Genomic DNA, 19,747 nt, shown 5'->3' with positions numbered 1-19,747 from the left:
GCCACTTCGCTTTTGAAATAATCTGACAAAACCTGTTCTGTGACACCAGGATGTCTGGGAATTTCATAGGTTCTGCACTTAAGCTGCAGGACAGGATCTTCATTTAAAAGCTGTGCAAGAAGCAGTACTCCACTCTAAAAGAGAAAGAATAATAAGTGTGACCATTAGTGTCAGGGAAGGCAAAAAACACTGTCTGTGAAATTAGATGTTGTTTAGAAATAAATTTATTACAATGGTTTTCTTGTGGGCTCACCATGCTCAGAAACATACCTCGGTGTAAAAACGAACATAGCCAGAGGTGAAGCCAACCACAATGCAGGTCCAGTCAGGACGACCTGTAGAGCTCCTGTTTCATAAAGATACATTAGAAGTTAAAAACAAATCCTGCTCTAAGTCATAAACGTACAATGGTGTAATGTAAGGAAAATGCATATTCATAGGAATATCAATCCTTACCTCTTCTGACTTGCCAATGGGATACACAAAACACTACTCACACATTCACTAGAAACAGAAAGATAAAACTATTAAGCATATTTTATCCTCCAGTTGTAGAAGATTTTTCTACATGACATCTTCCTAAGTCATCATTTGTAATGTATTAACAATATAGAAATGCAGAACATAATTAATCAAGCTCAAATTAGAAAAGGCAAAAAAAGAAAACCTTCCTTTTTAAAGCAATTTTGAATTACATTTAAGTACCTAAACAGATTGCAAAGAGTGCTTATTACACCTTGTTATTGTCCTCCTTCATCAATCAAGACTGATCACTCTGCCAGTTCTCTCAGTAAAGATTCACTGCTTAAAACAAACAAAAAAAAAAAAACCTGCAAGGACTACACCTAAACCACACTTCTCAAAATACAGTTCTGAAATCCATTATGTAACCAAGTAGGTTTTTGCATCCACTGTACTCATCAATATAACTTGATAACATCTCAAGAAGCAACCTGGTCTTCCCAGGTAATGGAAACTGAGCATGGCAGCTACAGCATACAGGAGGCAAGCAGAGGGGCAGGCCTCAATATCTCATATCAAAAATTATTTAGCTGCTTCTACAATGGAAAGCTTAACACTGTCTAAGAAAACAGAAGCAGTACAAAGATTTTATGAAATACCATTTAAATTCAAGATGACATCCTGAACAGCATTTGAAGCATAAGAGCTTCCAGTGCTGTTGATTACTTGCATTTCAGGCCACCTCCATTCCATAACCAGGCTAGACAATTATAGAAAAAAAAATTCTAAACACAAGTTTGACACAGGTTGCAATATAACCACAATTCAGTAGCAATTTCAGTGAAACCTTAGAAAGAGGAAAGTTTAGACACCTTACAACAGTGTCAGTTCTTTAACAGCTCTGGGCAAAAAACACTGCAAGCCTTTAGACAATCTGACAGCAACTGAGCACCCACAGAAATAGAACCCTCACCTTCAGGAAACACTTGCAAGCCTTAAATCAAGTTGTAACAAATTTAGCTGTGTATGTCTAAAGAAAGCCACCCATTCCACTGCAGAGCTCAAAGAACAGTACTAAGTCCTGAAACAGAGTTTATACATTTGCTGTGGAGTTTGTTTGGAATAGAAGATGACATGGTAATTTCAGCAGTAGAATGGGGAAAAAATCCTGAAGGGACACACTACAAAATAGTTCAAACTCACTGCAGCAGAAGGCTTACTCATACAGATTGGAAAACGTCTGATTAATTCAGCACCTCCTGCAGCATAACAGAAGGCTGAAGCCAACAGGCATGCTCAAATGCAGACAACTCAAGACTGCAAACTTGATAATGAAATCCAAATCCTACTCCATATGGGAGATTCCAAAAAGTGTCAGTCTCGTTATTTGAAGACAGATCTAGCAGAAATTTTGTATAAATACCAAATGTATTTCCAATGCAAATTTTCTAACTGCTCCAAATGACTTAGAGCACCAAAACCATTTCTAAAAGTGGCAACAGCAGGTAAAAGGTTATTTACTTCAGAGGTCACAGATAAAATTCAATGCATCTGAAAAGATGAACACAAAAAAAGCACATGAATGTTGCTCACCACTTGTGATTTGGACTGACTTCTTAACCAAAGAGATCTTCATATTTACTTGAGATTTCCAGAAATAATCTTTTCATTTTCAAACAGCTTCATACTCTTCCAGTTGCAGCTTTCCCTACCAAAATTCCATCTCTGCTCTAAAAGTAGATTTTCAAAAAGCATTCTTCTAGTACTCGTAAAAAGCTCGAGAAACCAGATTTGTTCTGAATTTCTAATCTATACGCAAATACGTTAACTTGCACAGACAGCATTTGTCCTACTTTATACAAGCATGTCCTGAGACTCATTATCCATGGATGGTGACCTTTGCAAAGCTCATCCAGATTACTCAATTCCTGCTTTCAACATACAAATGTATGAAAGCATAAATGCACTTGGACAAAAGCAAAAATAAAGTTACATTACAAGTTATTAATTATTAAATAGATAAACAATGTTTTAACCACAACCACATTCCAACACCTACCCTTCTTCAACACTCAGACAGCCACTCCAGCCAACAGCATACTGCATTTCTTCTTTTCCCTTGTCACTCTGCTTCCATTTAGCTATGATTAAAAATAGACACCATCTATAAAACCGTAATGTCTTACATCTCACAGAATTCTACTTGCATAGAACAATGTACTATTAAAATCATTCTGAAATGTCTAGTTTTGTTCAAAAAGTTACATACAGTACTACCAACTAAATTAAGTTTTAAAAGATTCCATTAATAAAACAGAATCTTTAGTAGAAGAGTACGAAACAAATGCAAACTTCTTCAGGGATGATCACTGAGGCTTTAACAAATAAAAAAACTTTAACGTTAACCCTGAGAACATGGAAATCCTACACTAAGTCTGACAGGCTGATCAGCACAGTGCTAGAAAACACTATGCTTTCCTATTCAAGGTGCTACTACAATTGACACATTGTTTCATCAACTTCCAGTTGCAGATGGACCACTAAGAAAACTTGCACTGTGTCATTTGTTTGAAACCTAAAGCTTAAGAAACAAGGACACTTCAGCCACTGTGCAACATAGTTACTGCTGAGCAGTTGAGCAGCACCCTCCAGCAGGTAAACTAAGTCACATCTCCTCACTATTGATGCAACAGGAACTTTCTGAGGACCACTACTGTCTTATCTTCTCTGAAAAATTAGCAACAAAGGTAATTAGGCAGATCGCATTAAGTTGGTATACTGCAAATGTTATTCTAACTCCTTTCTTTTAAAGCCATTACTCCTTGCCCTATCACTATGCTCCCCAATAAAGAGTCTCTGTACATCTTTATTGCAGGTCCCCTTGAGGTAATGGAAGGCTACTGTAAGGTATCCCCAGAGTGTTCTGTTCTCCAGGCTCAACAATCCCAGCTCTCTCAGCCTCTATACACAGGAGATGCACTTCAGATCCCTGATCATTCTCACGACCCTCCTCTGGACCTGCACCAACAGCTCCATATCCTTCTTATTTTAGAGGTCCCAGAGCTGAATGCAATACTCCATGTGGGTTCTTACAAGGGCAGAGTAAAGGGAAAGAATCACCAACATATGCTCATGTACCACCAACTGCAACTGTTAATGGCAAAAGCAACCAGGCCATTGCAAGCAGCTGGCTCTTCAGTTTTCATATATTACTAAGGATAACTCCAGAAATAGGGGAAAAAAATAGATTTTGTCCTGACTACTATTAAATGTATATACTTACATACTTAGCAGAATGTATACTTACACACTAAAAAGACTGCCTTCTGCTCATTAGCTATTACCATCAGGTCATTTGTTGGTGACAAGGACAACACGCAATCTTGAAGCCAGTAATTCCTCTGGTTCTTGGAAGCAGATTCTTCTTCTTCCTATAGGTAAAGCTTTAGTTAACATACACAGCAATTTTTAAACACGCACAACCTGCAAGATTCAAATTAACACTTTGGTTTAATCTCAATACCAGTGCTGAATGCACAACCACCTCAACTGCGTTCTAGGCTCAGAGTAGAAAACTCCAGAGGAAGCAGTCTCCAGAAAGAGATCCTTCCCCAGCAGCAGTCAGCCCTTAAATGGGGTCTAGGAGAGGTGCAGCCAGGCTCCACCACTTCTGATCACACAGCTGAATTGCCTTCACCTGTGCTCCCAGGGCTGACCCAGCGCTTGCCTCAGGAGTGGTTCAAGCCATGATTCAACAGTTCCCATACATACACATAAAGAATATGTTGAATGTCCATCAAAAATATACACGTGTGTATATATGTAGAAACATACTTTAGACACTGAAGTACTGGGCATGCTACAGGCTGCTCAAGGCAGTGGTTGTGGTGCTGAGCTACCAAAGTTTAAGGGGTGTGGACAGTGCTTTCAGACATACAGTTTGGATTTTGGGTGGTCCTGTGTGGAGCCACAAGTTGGATCAGTGATTCCTGTGGGTCCTTTCAAACTCAGGATATGCTCAGATTCTATGAAATGCTCTAGGAAAAGATCAACTACAATTCAGTTTCACGTGATGAATCTACCAAATTACAAAAGCTTATGACACTTGTAAAAAAAAAATGTGGCCTGATAAATTCACTTCATTGAAATGGGAGCTGAATATCCACCCTATTTGAGAGTTTTTATGCTTCCTTTTATTCCCTGACATCAGCATGGGAGTGACTCATCCCTTGGAGACGCCATGCTCATTTAAACTTTTCACCTCAGCTGTAATATCTGTTTTCCCATTCAAGTAAAAAGTTAAAGATTCTGCCCCACTCTCTGGGCATAATTCCTGCACACTGAGATAAATACAGAAGAGGGTTTTTTTTAGCAAGGTGAGGTCTGGATTCTTCAACCTACCCTATTAGCTCTAACATGGAATTTAGCAAGCAGTTTTCTTCAGATGATTCATACGGATGCAGAGGAATTCTAGCGAGACAGCTTCCCTAACATCTTATGCAAGTCATCCCGGACAGCTACAAGTCTCAGCCTCAACACCAACCCCAGACTAGATGCATTATTCTCAAACACATTCATTGGAAGAAGGATGTTTTTCTCCCTGTAAAGAGCAACAGTGCTGCCCTCATTGTGCTTGCTTAATTTCATCTCCTCTTTAACACCATCCATACATCACAACATAAAGGGAGCACTATGTGACCAGCAGAAAGGTATTTACATCAGTACTTCAGGATTTCAAAGTCTACACTTAAGACTGGTTGATGACTATAAATTCACTGTCATGCCCAGGCCCCCAAAAGCCAACATTCAGCTACTAAGAGCAAGGTATAGAAATATGATCTTCCTTGCCACCGTATCTAAATAAAGCTAACTACTCTCCCTTTTTTCCCCCTCAAAAGCTAATTTCAGGCACTTGTTCCAAGTGAAATGAAAGTCTAAGCATCTTTTTTTCTTAAACCATTATACTCTTCCACTTTTATCCAAATCTGATGCATTTCCAGCATTCCTCATCCCCCCACGAATATTTTGGACTGTCATTTCCTAACCACACAGGCAGCTGCAAACCATTAAAGCTGACACAGAGGACACAGCATGTAATTACATCAGCTTACATTGTTGTTTTTAGATTTCTGGTAATGGCAGTTCCCAACATTAGTTATATATTGGAATGACAACCAGCAAGAGAAGAATGAGAGATGAGACTCATTCAAAGCAATGCAAAAACAGACTGCAATGAAAGACATCCATTATCAGGTAGGTACACTCAAGTTTTTAGATAGATTCTAGAAGATCGAATCAGTCCTCTTAAGAAAATAATCAGTTGAGAATTAAGATGCACACACTACTGTGACGTGGATAGCATGGCAATACTCGCATCATTCCAGTCTTCCTCATTCTACAGCATGAAATTCTGATAGACCCAGCCCAGTCTTACCCAAAGATTCTCCCATACTCTCTCTAAGTGAATTAAAATCAGGAATAATGCGTTTCAGTACTGGAATTACTACACTTCACAGTGCACTCCTCTACTACATCAGTTACATACTTAAGGAAGCTCCCCTGCAAATTGCAGAAGAATGTTTTAGTTCAGTGTTTATTCCCAGCACGGTATTTTTATGTGCAACTATGGAACAGTTCTTCTAAGAGTCACCTGGATTCTGAGACAAGATGCCTGAATTTGGGCCTCCACAGTAATTGTTCAGAAACTGCAAGAAAAAAATGAGACTGAAACGCAGAGACCTACAATTCATGTAGTAGACCATGGGAGCGTTCAAGAAACGTTTGGATGTTGCATTGATGAATATGATTTAGCTGGGAAGTATTGGTAATGGTTGGACTAGATGATCTTCTAGGCCTTTTCCAACCTTGATAATTCTGTGATTCTGTGATTCATGCATATGAACTTACAGGTTCTGGTAATTCTGCTTCATCCCAGGCTCCCCAGCCACCATCTTCCCAGTTTGTTGGTTTACCTGCTTTAAACAGACAAAGAAAACCAAAATAGTCACATGAATATGACAGAAGCAAGAAAAAACACAAAGCGAATTGCTGGCAGTCGTTTTCCTTTCTTCACCAATGCACTGTAACTTTATTAGTAGCAGATATTAAACAAGCTCTACAGGATAAAAACAACAACAACAACAAAAAAAAACAACCGTGAAGAAGTAGAGTTGGATTTCTTCCTATTTATCTCCACTTTATGAAAAGTAAAAAGAAAACCCCAACGAAATCAAGATGTAACCAAAGTACAGATTAGAAACAGGTGCAGCAACACCTGACAGACTGCGTGCAGAGCTCTGGGCCCGAACAGCTTACAGTGCCTGGTGCAACGCAACCTTCAGCAGGGCCTCTACACTTCACCAAACAGATGACTCAAGCACTTTAGCCTTCTCTCAGTTTCTCCACAGCCCTTTCAAGGGAGCCAAGATAAACTTCTAGTTTGTGTCAGGAAGCTGAAACAACAGTAGCTACGAAGACCTAAGACCTTTCTGCCAAATTTAAGCTTTAGCTTGATTTTAAATTGTTACCATTTCAAAGCCAACAGAAGTACGATCTTGTACATATTAGCAGGCAGCTACAGAGAAAGTAAGGAGACAGGATGCTCGCTCAGCGCTTCAAGGATTCATGTTTGTGCCCTTGAGCATCATACTGATGAAGGTCAAAAGCCCTGTAACATCATAAGAACCACATGTGAACAACTTTGTGCTTCTTTCTAGGTATGAAAAATATCTTCCTTTCCATATTGGTGTTATTGGTTTGCTTTTCAGTCAACTGCAGGACAAACTGGTAGCAAGGTAAGTCCATTTTGACAGGAAACGATTGCATGCAAAGAAATTCACTTTTGAATACAGAGTCTCCAAGGCCAGGACAATGCAGACTGGGCTACCATTACCACTGCTCCCAAAGAAGCCACAGCAGAACTGAAGCTACAGCCTCCACAGGGAAAAGGAGCACACTGGCACTGCCTATTCACCTCTTGGCAAAACAGTGAAGGGGAAAGTTAACAAGACACTAATCAGATTCAGTTACATCATTCAGAAACTTCAGGGAAACCACAGGCTTACAAAATAGATTAAACAAGCTGAGAAAACTGCAATTTGTAGAGAGAAGCCTACTTCTCAGCTATCTTGCAAAGGATGATGCATTGGTCTTATACAACGACACTTAAAGTTCTTTCATCTAAAAATTCTGAATTTGATGGGAACTGAAGATCATACCCAAAGGTTAGCTGCATGTAGGCTGAAAGACTCAGTAAGACTACAGGCATCACTGTGATAGCTTTAAAAAAACAAGTATAGAGATTCGTATTGATGTTACTGCTTCAGGTTTCATTAGGCTTCAAGCATGTCCTGAGGAGGAGTTCTAGGAGTTTCATTAACTGATGTCATGGCTGCATGAACCTTAACAAGTTTAAGTATCTCATCTCAACCTAGTTTAAATGTAGCTTTAATCAAGCAAGGTTCGGCCATTCTGGATGACCAAACAGCTTGAACAAGAATGTTTATACCAAGAACACCCTATTTCTCTAAAAACTCTGGCTACTTTAACAACAAAATCAAACCAGAAAACAAAACAAATCTATACTCTGATTTTTTTAAGCTTTTGTACCACTAATGAAAAAAAAAACTCTAAAAAATATTTTAGCTTAAGAAAGCAGCATTCCACCAACGCTGTTGAGGTGTTTCACAAGACTGTGTGTGACCAAATATCCAATGTATCAGTACCCTTTGTTAACATCGAAACCTCTCCACCACCTTATGAAACGGGTGAGTCAGCTTACTGCATCATCGCCAACACAGAGCTGGCTGCGCAGTTATCTCAAGAGGTCTACCTATGTAACAACAGTCAAGCTCAAATACAAGACAAGGCTTTATGACTTTCCAGTGTACAAACAGACAAAGAATTACGGCATTTTGAATACGAACTGCAAGAAGAAAGCAGAAACCAACTCAATATTTAGTTTAAGGTAGCTAACCAAATTCTATTTGCATTTATTATCTCGTGCCTTTATTGCATGGTCGCAGTGTAAGTGTTGTCATCTCTCAGATGAATCCAGACAGACTGGAAAATGTGAGGTAATGGTGAGATATCGTTCCACTGATGATGCTGCAAAGATCTCTCACAGCTGTGACCTGCTCTGAAAGGCCCATATGTCCTCCAGCTTACAGCCATTACAAACTTACTCCTTTGTATCCACCCAGTATTATACAGACTGCCCCATGCACTTTAATGATATGCATTTCTCAAGCCCCTGTATGTATTGTTTCCATCCCTCCAGGCATTAATTCTGGAAAAATGGTACCCTTATCCATATCAAGATCTCCTCCTGTGCAAAGCAGCTGAAATGGTGAATGAAGCAGGGTATCAAACAAGTAATTTATCCAGAAATAATGGAGAGAGAACCAGCAGGGGGGCACACCTGTAATACTTCAACCACAGCGCAGCATTATTCATTAGAGTGAATGTGTCACAAAATATCCTGCAGAAGATGGAGAACACATGTTGAAAACCAGACCCTAAAGATACAGTGATCAGAACAGCCCTACATACATGGATATGTCCTATTTGCATATAAAAGTCATGCAGCAATTTGTTCCATGCCTGGATTTCATATGGGAAGAAATACCAGCTTCATTTCTCTTCAGGCCAAGGAATTTAAGGATACAACTTTCTGCTATTCAGTAATCACGGGACATTTATTCCCAAAGCTGCCCCTGTACTGGGGACTGCCTGACACGCTGGGCTGCCTTGACAGCATTACTGGAAGCCCTTTTGCAGATCTGTACTATTCTTATCTTAAAAGAAGTGAAAAAGAAAAAAGATGGCACTCCAATTAAACTAGCTCACTAATAAAAAAAACAGTTCACGTATTTCTTGTGACCATCTGGGGGAGAATGAATTGCTCTAGTGTTTTAATCCAAGAAAAACAATCAAACTAGAAATGATCCTGCACTACATAGCTTTTTTTAAATAATGCTGCAAATCCCCATGGTTTACAGCCATAGATTATCCAGAAACAAAGTTGGAGGTAGCACGGCAGGAAGGAAACACTGTGAAACAACACAGCACAGGAAACAAATGGAAATGATGACATACAAAACATAGAGCTTCCTTTTTAAAGTGGAAGCCAGAGCTCCAGTTATCAGTCACAGCAAGAAAGAAAGAAGGCGACCCGCTAAAGATGTTACAGAAGTAAAAACAGAAAAACAACCAAAACAAAACAAATACAAACACCAACAGGTGTGAAGGATAATTGGACAAAGTACTCCGACACCACTTCACCACGTGAATTGAGAGCACACCATTTCATCTGCCCCACATTTCACAATGTACTGTTACATATGAAACACAATAAAGGCAAAATCATTTTGATACTTTACAGAAGTGACAAGAAAGGAACTGTAAATGTATATAACACAGCCTGGAGAGTGAGGATCTAATTAAAGAGGCAATACTAAAAAGTATCTTCAACAGGAAAATACCCAACTGAATGAGAGGCATACAGATGCACTTAAGAATCCCATAGCCAAATGCCATTTAGAAATTCATTTTGTAATGCATTTTGTGTTAAACCTCGTTTGAAGCTCTGAAATAAAAAGCCCGGCTTTCTGAATTTCTGAATCAAATTAGTTGGTCTAGATAAAGCCAAGTGTGTTAAGCACAATTCCAAAGACGTGGTTTCAAGGAATGGGGCTGAAGAATGCTTTTCAGGATGCTGTCAATTTAACACTGCAGGGTTTTGGAGAGGAGTTCTTCTATCAAGGTTAAGCTATGATTCCTATTGCAAAAAGGGGCAGATAAGTGATACTTCTTAGATCTAGACAACATATCTCAAGGTCAAAACATCCTCCTCAGTCTCTCCCTCACCCCCAGCCCCACCATAAAGTAAGCAGCAGTGTTTTGATGCTGTAGGCTGGGCCACGAACCACTCTGAAGTCACCTGCTTAGTACCACATGCAAGCACTGCTGCCTGAGGGCTCCCAAGGAGAAATGACTTGGGGGTATGAATGTCATTCGTGTAACGGGAGATAAACACATTAGTGAAAACCTTAAAAATTTCCTGATCTGCCACACAAGTCAGCTGCTGAGTAAGAAAAATGACTGGATTAATACGTAGGTGTAAAGAATAAAGGGAGAGAGTCAAAAACAGCAATTCAGAACGCAAGACCTCAAGATGGGCAGTGACGACATTAGCTACACCATCTCACCCAGCATAATACATCTCCGAACACCCTCACAGCTCAATGACTCAGGTGCTTAGACTGCAGGGTGGCAGGAAAGCAGGCAGCAAGAAACAACGACTATGATTCCTGAAACAAATGGAAAGGGGAAGGAACCTCCCATTCCACACAGCCAAATCTTTCTCCTAACTTAACATACCTACCCAACTTGCTCATTTCTAACAGGAGACACCTCTCCAAATTACAACAGTGCTCGACCTGCTCAAAAACAAATGCACTGAGACGTCGTGCACCAACATGGCCTGATTGTGTGCTTTAATTAAAGTCGTTTCGAGGACTTTAACTCACTTTGAGCCAACAGCTGTCCACCACCAACCCAACACATGTGAATAAGTCTAAATGAATGGTACTTAAAGACTCAGTTCTGATATTCAGCCTTGATGACTAAATAAGCAAATAGAAAAATCACCCAAATAGAGCCAGCTCATTAAAGAAGATGAACAGCACATTCTAGAACACGCAATCTCAATGCTGCTATCATTTTTCTGTGCTTCCACAACAAATGAAATGCCTCCTGTCTTTACAGCTGCCATTTGACAAATCCACACCAACAGAAGCATCCAGAAGTTCCTTTACACCCATTAGTCTTCCATGTATTATCAAGTGACATAGGGGGGCAGCCCTGCCTATGGCTGGGGATGGAGCTGGGCGGTCTCTATGATTCTGCCTGCCCCAAACTACACAAACCCGGTCTCCAGCTCCCAGCTATTTCCTTCGTGGCTTTTCCTGCTCTCACTGGAGCCCTCAAACTAACTCCTTAGCAGACTTCCAGCCCGTTTTGCTTCACTTTAAGAGACCATCCTCTGAGAGCTACACTCCCTTAAGTAGGACACCACAAACTTACACTAAGAAGTCTGAGGAGCTTCGCTCACACCCACAGGACGAGGATGAGAGATCGGACAGGCACCAGGATCACCCAGCAGTGGGACAGCAGAGCTCGCAAACGTGGCACCGTCCACAGCGGGCGGTATCCCCAGCCGAGCCGGGCTGCCCCCACACCGAGCCCCGCTCGTGGGGCCGATCCCCAGCTCCCCCTCCAGCAGCGGCCCGGACTCACCGCTCTCCCTGCTGTCCCTGCCGGCCGCGGCGCTGCCCTGTCGGCGGTGCGGGCACAGGAAATCACGGGCCGCCTCCAGATCCTGAAAGCGGCCGAAGGGAACCAGGGTGCACGACATGGTGCCACCGAGCCGACCGACCCGGAAGCAGTGGCCGCCTTCCCTCACAGCTGGGGCCGCATGCGCGGAGCCGAGCAACCCCTTCCCCCCCTCCACAAACCCGTTGAATCGCTGAGTCGATCTCGCATCATGAACTCTTACACCATGGCTCTTGGTTGGATGTGACGCCCACCGCTTTCTGTTCCATCTCTGGATACCGAGGCAATCCTCGTAGCAGCAGCGATGAGGGTGATTACGTGACATGAGTGCAGCGCTGACAGCTGCCCCACAGCCTCTCTGCGGTGTTCCTGTAGGGTAAGGAGAAGGAAAATGGGACCCCATGGTGTCTTTATCCACACCAGAGAGAAGCTGCCCCTCATCAGCCGCCCTTGACGTTTATTTCTAAGCAGTACCTGCTATATCAGTCAGATAGACAGGAGCAGAAGTGCTGGTGCAAGTAGACAAGCCCTTGTGAAAGTATAAAGTATAGGAAGTTTGAGGTGCTTAACTTAACCCTACTTAACTTGTCCTGGCAAGTTCTGGTGTCTTCAGTTTTATTTTGTTGCAGTAATCAATCAGCCCCTATTTACTGTTTTTTCCCTTAGCAGCAGCATGCAGGTCTTGATTCTATGGTTAAAATTGGTGGCTCCTCAGGGAATGTGCAGGTTAGACTTGAATTCAAGCAGCTGGATAATCTTGTTGCCTATTAAAGACAATGTCTGAATCCTGCTTTTCTCCAGAGCAGGCATAAAATTACATGATGTGTGCCAATAGGAAAGGAGCTCTTGGCAAATAAGGTCACAGTGTGGGAAAGGTTGAAAGCAACGGGGACAGAGGAATGGCTAATGACTTTGAAAACACTAATTAAACATCTCAGGTCAACGGGGAAAGGACATTCAATGATATTTGAGGTGTAACATATGCAAGGTCATTAGTAATGTCAAGTGAATAGCCATTCAGATAAATGCTCAATCAGCATCCAAAATTATCAATCCATTTCCAGTAACAATAATATATTTCCTGTCATTTGGATACATTAATGCATTTTACAACAAAAAAAAGGCACAGTTAGGACTACCAGTTTTGTTTTTTTTTCACATGGGGAATTGAAGGTAATGAAAGATTAAGTGATTTCTTAGTGTCAGTCCAGAGATCCATGGGGTGCTGCGAGTAAAACTCTGCTTTCTTCATCATCTGTGATGATCTCCACTTGTCATTCAATCAGGCTGGTTAGCATAAATAAATGTGATTATATTATCATATGAACAGTCTTGAATTTGGTTTTTGATAATAGGTGAAATTGAAACCGACAATTTATTTAATAGATGCATGTGTATTGTCATGTCAATTTGATACACGATACCTTCTCAAGTGCATGCATACAAGGCTTCCAGTACCGCAGTTAGCTCATGGAGAGGGAGCAAGAATTAATCAGCATTCAATAAAATGCAGGGAAAACAAAGAGAACATGGACAGTCAAACATTTATGCTTGTGCCAGATCTTTCCCTGCTGCTTAATCAAAGCTGAGTGCATCCTTATGTACCTAATGGTGCCTCTCCTGCATCCTCCAAACACCTGCAGTTCTCAAAGCTTCATATAACTTGTACATTGTCACCCTGAGCATCTAATTGCATGATTAAATCTTTGCATTAATTTAGGTGTCTATTTGATATATGACATCTAAAAATACAGCCCAGATAATGTTCTGCATCAAAAAACGGTCTGACTTGGGATGTCTGTACTTGGCCTTTCTGTCTGTTCAGTCACTTGGGCCCTGAGTTCTCTGTTCAGAGCCCCCTCGAGGCAGAACTGGGACAGAGCTAAGAGCATGAAGCTTTGATAGTGCTGTCACAGGAAGAGTGTTGAATTTAGTAAATGCTGCTTTTGACTAGCAGGTGATAGAAAGATGCCTTGGAGTAGTGCTACATATGCTGCTGATATTTCTCTCTTCCTATAAGTTCAATTTCTTGCATACAGTACAGTGCAATCGAGGCCTGCATTTGTGAAAGGAAAACAACATACCAAAGCAGTGACTTCCATTTAAGTCACCAGACCAGATGTTCTGACTCACAGCACAAGCAGGAGAGGGGGAAAGATGAGAGGGCTGGGCAGCATGTCTTGTCAGCTGTTCTGGGCTTGGTTAAGTCTTCTACTCTGCATACATAGGCAGGACACTGTAATCTCCAGCTGAGATTTCTCTACAAGAGCCTGCAAGACTTAATAAAATCCTGTTTGTCTCCTGCCCCAAATTCATCCTTTGCAATTTAGGGTTGTGTAGAAGCCACAAAGACAATTGTGCTTCTGACTGTACTAGAGATTTTATTCACAAATCTTTATGGAGAAACACGTTTGCCATTGTATGGTGACAAATAATGAAAAGATGGTAATTGCAAATACCCAAAAGGTTATTTACAAGAAAAACTCACCCAATGGAAGCCTTCAGTCTGCAGGGAACCACTGAGGCAATCTCCACCAGGGAGTAATCTCCAAGAGATGCTGCCTTAGTGGTGGTCAGCCCTTAAATGACGTCTAGAGGAGATGGAGTCAAGCTCTATCCCTTCCAGGAGCACAGCTAAATTACTCTCACCTGTGCTCCCACAGCTGACCTGACACTTGCCTCAGCTGATTAATCAGAGGTTCAAGCTGTGATTACCAATTTCCCATACAGCCATCCTGACCTTCTGTTAAAAAGATAAAACTATCGTAGACCAATCTGAATTTTGAATATATATTTCAGATTTTTCATTTGAAGTAATGGGATTTCTAAGATCATGTGGATCTTCTGGCATCATTGACTGTGATGGGTGCTGCCCATGTTGACTCTTAACTTTTGTGTTTCTTGATTTTTTTTTTTGCATAAAGATGTGGTTTAAACATTTCCACAGAGAGCCAAAGTACATTCCCACACAAAACTACCCACAAGGGGGTGGTGAAAAGCCCTGAAGTTCTCATCCCACAATTTCCTTTATATTTTATGAAAGCAGTCCTGAGATAAGGACATGTCCTGCGCTGAAATGGTATGTTTTATTCCAAAAGCCAGTTGTAGAGATGAAAGCAAACCCTGCCTTTCTGATACATCTGCCAGTTTGTAGCAGTGTGATGCACAGCTGCAAAGCCCTGTGGGGTGGCAATCTGCTTTGCTCCTTATGTTCTTCACCTTTCCTAGGCTGCCATCCCTGCCTGTCTGTCGTCTCTGCCTGCAAAGGGTAGATGTTGCTACGTGACTGTTCACCAGCCATGAATGGCTAATTTCAGAACAGGGAATTAACTAAATTAGTTCTGATGAAGACAAGATACAGCTGAAGAGAAGCAGGAATGAAGGGGGAGGGGGGGAACAAAAACAAGGAAAAAAGTGATGCCACAGAACTTTTCATCTCACCCTCTCACTGGCTCCTGCTAAACTGGGCTCTCAGCCACCTGTAATAGGAGACATTGGAAGAAAACTGAGGGACTGAGGGAATATAATAGTTCAGTCTTCTGTTCTCCTGGGGAACTGTTATCTCTGCTGCCTCCTTGAGCCTCTATGGCTTGTATCACATCAGGGACTGGAGACTCACCATAGATGGTAAAGAATTTTCTTCCAACAAGGACATTCTGTACTGAGAATGGCCAGATTTTATCCTTTTGTAATACTTGAATTTCTCAATCTCAGAGTCCAGATTTTAGTGTTGCATGGAAAAGAACTATCAGCTAATAGGGTCAATATCTTGCATCGTTCATCTAGAGAATGAAGAGCCCAGTGAAAAATATACAGCTTTCCCTGAGCATGTTCATCTTTTGTTATTAATTCACTGCAAGCACATTTATTCCCGTCTATGTTCACTGTTCATGAATATGTCAGTAAATCGTCTCACAGGCTAGAAGAGTCCGAGAAAAAGAGCATACAAATATTGACAAACAGAAGAAACATCTCTGCTATGACTGTGATTCTACCAGTAATACTCCCCAGTCATGGAGCATGTGTGTACCCCACTTATTTTTGTTCTAGTTGTGACAGCCCAATATGAATGAGAATACAAGTACTGAGTATTCAACCTAGTAAACTGACGGGCCAAAGACTGTTGAAATGAACCCTGTGAGTGATTCTGAACAGGCTTAATATATTTTCTGGTGTTCAGAATACTTAAAACAAAAGCAGACAGAAGTAAGGAAGGCAATTACTTTTCAGCAATGCAGCTTTACATGCAGAGGTCATCAGTGCATCATTTGTTCCTTATATCCCTGCTCTTAAAAGTCAGTAATAGGTGTTACAATATCTTAGTTCACAAACATATCTTCAGACAACCTGCAGATATGACTCTGAGTCTTATCTACACCCCTTTAAAACAAGATGGTTAAAGCTCATAGGCTTAGTCACCAATGGAGACCCATAAGATTTACTACATTATTCATATCTCTGAACTATATTTAAAAAATAATAATTGCTTTTATCAGTAGAGTATTACCTATGTGGGTTTTCCACACATAAGTTAGAGCTCTCTAGAGTGGTGATTAACTTACAGATCTCTCTTTTGCTTTTGGTGTTGTCAAGAATGCAGCTGACGTAGCTGTAGGTGCTGTATCATTACAACTTTGTTAATATGCTGTCAAACAAGCAAAAATATTCCTTTCCTCTATTTGAAGTTCATCTTTTCAATGTCTTTATTCATTACAGCGAGACTTCGATGTCATGGATCTTTGAGAAATACTGGGATCAGGGGATATATAAAAACAGAAGAAAGGAAGCCTGCTCATCATGATCCTTAATGAGCAAAAACCTGAATGTCAGCAAAGTAAATTTGGCATCTCTAAGGATGAGTTCAGACTGCCATCTGGGGGATTTAGGACTGAGATAACTGGCTGAAGGGCTGAGAAATTTAGCCTACATGGTGAATCTAAATGGATCCCTTGCAAATAACAGTAGCCAAAGGATTCACTGCAAGTACCTTGTCTGGTGAACTTTTTACTGAATTGTTCTGCTTACAAATTCTTTGCAAACCTGTCCTGTTTTCTGTCAACTTGCAGAAGTGTTTGAATGGATAATTTTCAACCTACGGCCTGTCCTCAAACTTCCCTTCACTATCATCTATTATTTTAAGTGCCGTGGGCATAGTAGGTTTGATTGGATTTGCAAACTGGATTAAGGCTGTAGGCACAAAATTCCTATTGAAGGATTTTTTCTGTCATCTCTCCAATCCAGGGTAACAAATTACATCAAAATCAGAACGCCATTATCAAGGTGTATTTAAAAGTCTGTAATGTGTTTTCTCAAACGCAAAGAGTAATTTGTCTTTTAAATTCCCCATTAAAAGCATCAGTAGATAACCAATCTGTTTATATAATCAGGGAGACTTAATGTCTGTTAAGACGTGACCAATTTACATCCTGTTGTCATCTGTTCCATTCAATGAGATTTCACTAATTTTTCTTATTCCAAAATGTAACTCCAGAGGAGAATAAAAGGCTGGTTTGAGGTTTTGAAGGCTGGCTCTTCTCATTGTTCAAAGACAGAAGGAAAGGGAATATCCGTAAGCACCTCTTAGAAGATGTACTGCATGCAGAAAGCAAGCGGCTGCATATTGCTGAGCAGGATTACGCTCTTAGAGGTCCAGGTCTCAGGTATAACAAATGAAAACTGCATGTCTTGTGCCTTCTGAGAGGAAAAATCAACCTCTAGATAGAAAGGGGAGACAGGACAGCTGCCAGCTTTAAACTCCATGTAATTTCTTGAACTTCATAGTGCCATGGGCTCATTAGATGGGCCAGTGTCACAAGCACCCAGTGTGCCAGTGGGCTAGCAGCAAATCCAATTAGCATTAGCTGCTTAGTTTCTAAAGCTGGATCTGAAATACTGGATGACAGTCTTATTCAGCATCATTACTGGAGCCAGAGTTCTCCTTCAGATCTATAGGCCCGCACAGCATGAAAGATAAATTCTCAAAATGAGTGAGGTTGGCAGAGAAAGGGTTTCTCTTCCCACTTTCAAACTGTCTGAGCAGAACAGCGGGTGTTCATCATGCATAGAGAGGGAGATTACTTATAATTTAGCTTGCTAAATTGGCATTTAAAACTAACATTTACAGATGATCCAGTCTGGAAGTACCTATTAAACTGATATATATATATGTATATAAACATACAGAAATGCTAACCCCCTTTTTATGCAGTTGTGGTTGTATAGGATTCAGGAAGAAAATTTGATTTCCTACTTTTTTATTTATGTTACTCTTTCAGGAGTCTGACAGAAGTCTGTATTTGCATGGAGTAGAAACAACTGAGTAGCTGGCATAGAAACCCAATCTCATCTCAGAAATGGCAGCAATTCTTGTTATAAATCATCCACATAGTTATAGGAAGAATATATACTGAGCTCCATAGCATGAATAGCAGTATCTTGTCTTGATCCTTTCTTGCCTAGCAGGGTTGTTTTGTTTTGTTATTAAAGTTTGATAGCGCTGAAGACTCTGTGCTACAGTTATGCTGCAAGTCCCTCTGAGTTTCTGAGAAGTGAGATAACAGGAGCACTCACTGTTGGCAATTCCAGCTTGCATTTTCTCTTCCATCACCCTAGGGAAATGGAAGTAGGAGCCATTTCTGGAGTTACGGGAGCCAGGAAGGTGTGTAGTTCAGAAGAGACGAAGTCCTGTTTTTTCTATTGGACAAGTGAAAAACAGTATGTGGTTCCTTTGTACTGCTGCTAGAGGGCAGAAGATAGCCAGAAAAAAAGTGAAAAAAAAATAAGTCTGCTTTGGACATTGTATTGACCAGGTTCTGCCACGGCTTTGTAGCATCCACAGAAGGAAATCTTCAATGGCAGAGAAAGGTTGCACAGCACTTGTTTCACCCCCTGATTGTAGTCAGATATACATTTTCTAAGTGTAACTTGTTCAGATCAGTATTTTCTTTCCCTTTCTTACCTTGGGATTTCTTGAGAATTTAAACAGCTTTACAGCCATTTTCAGGGTGGAAATTCATCTACAGTCTATCGTTCTGCCAGTGCTAAAACCATTCCCTCTATGCATTCCTTCAAATCACCTACTGCTTCTATGTTCTGGGAGGGGAATCTCTAGAAGTGTAATTGGAGAGTCCAGAGTTTCTTTAACTTTTATAAACTTACAGAGTTCTATTATGAAATCCTGACACCAACATTTAAAGCTGTTAAATGTTTGCTTTCTAAGCTTCCAGCTTACTCATTGATACTGTGCTTTTACTGAAGCCTCTTTGTCATGTATGTGTATGTCCTTCTCTTCTGCAGCTCTCACCAGAATGAATGGCCTTGGAGAAAAAACCACCTAGGATTCTGGAAACCACTAATTGAAGTTTCACCTCTTTCAGTGGCTCCAATTTACCGGTTCCCACTCTTAAGCAAACCCATACATCCTGACCTAGGAGACCATCTCCTGGCAGCTGAGTAAAGTACTGTAGTCTATTCCCCAGAATAGGAGCTAGTTCTTCAGTTTAAAGATTTGTCCATTCAGCTGCACCATTTTCCAAAGGAAACTGTCTGTAGGCCTTGCTCTGATACCTATAATTACCACTCTAAAAATGGTATTTAATTTGCTTCTCTGGATTTGGCATTGGTGTCATTACAGACAAAAATGGTGAAAGTTCATTTTGCTTTCAAGAATTGCTTAGGCGTCAAGATTAAGCTGGTGCTGCTTGTTATTCCTTCGGGTAATTGAACACCAGATATTTGGAAATGCCACAGTCAATATCATAACCAACAGCTGCCTGCACAGTCATGGGATAATCCTCAGATTACAGTTATTTTTAGGGTTAGAATTCAGGTTTGGGAGGAGTGAAGGCCTAGAGCCAGAGCAGTGCTGTTGGATTGTGAGCAGCAAAGACAAGGACTCTGAAAAGGTTTTGTAATGAATAACATGAGCATGTCAAAGGCTCAGCCCAGTGAG

The 19,747-nt window shown here is 40.8% G+C and overlaps 1 protein-coding gene across 4 annotated transcripts in view; it reads right to left on the bottom strand.

Annotated features, from left to right (window-relative positions):
- The window catches only part of RAB3GAP2 (RAB3 GTPase activating non-catalytic protein subunit 2), a 35,712-nt gene extending 23,553 nt beyond the window's left edge, over nucleotides 1-12,159 (bottom strand). For 2 of the 4 annotated variants that reach the window (XM_015857172.2, XM_032443782.1), the window contains exons 1-7: nucleotides 11,761-11,928; nucleotides 6,370-6,437; nucleotides 3,770-3,893; nucleotides 2,522-2,603; nucleotides 457-504; nucleotides 271-346; nucleotides 33-134 (exon numbers count right to left, since the gene is read on the bottom strand). In XM_015857172.2, the coding sequence (XP_015712658.1) occupies nucleotides 33-134; nucleotides 271-346; nucleotides 457-504; nucleotides 2,522-2,603; nucleotides 3,770-3,893; nucleotides 6,370-6,437; nucleotides 11,761-11,878 (618 nt within the window). In that variant the 5' untranslated portion in view covers nucleotides 11,879-11,928. Of the gene's footprint in view, nucleotides 1-32; nucleotides 135-270; nucleotides 347-456; nucleotides 505-2,521; nucleotides 2,604-3,769; nucleotides 3,894-6,369; nucleotides 6,438-11,760; nucleotides 11,929-12,019 lie in introns of those variants that run through there. The other 2 variants (XM_015857175.2, XM_015857173.1) reach the window with 2 other exon arrangements.
- Between the last annotated feature and the right edge of the window lie 7,588 nt (nucleotides 12,160-19,747).

Source organism: Coturnix japonica, chromosome 3 (assembly GCF_001577835.2).
Source record: "Coturnix japonica isolate 7356 chromosome 3, Coturnix japonica 2.1, whole genome shotgun sequence".
In the NCBI taxonomy this organism is placed as follows: Eukaryota; Metazoa; Chordata; class Aves; order Galliformes; family Phasianidae; genus Coturnix; species Coturnix japonica.
The sequence above is the reverse complement of the archived record's forward strand: the minus strand, read 5'-3'. Positions and strand labels throughout refer to the sequence as shown.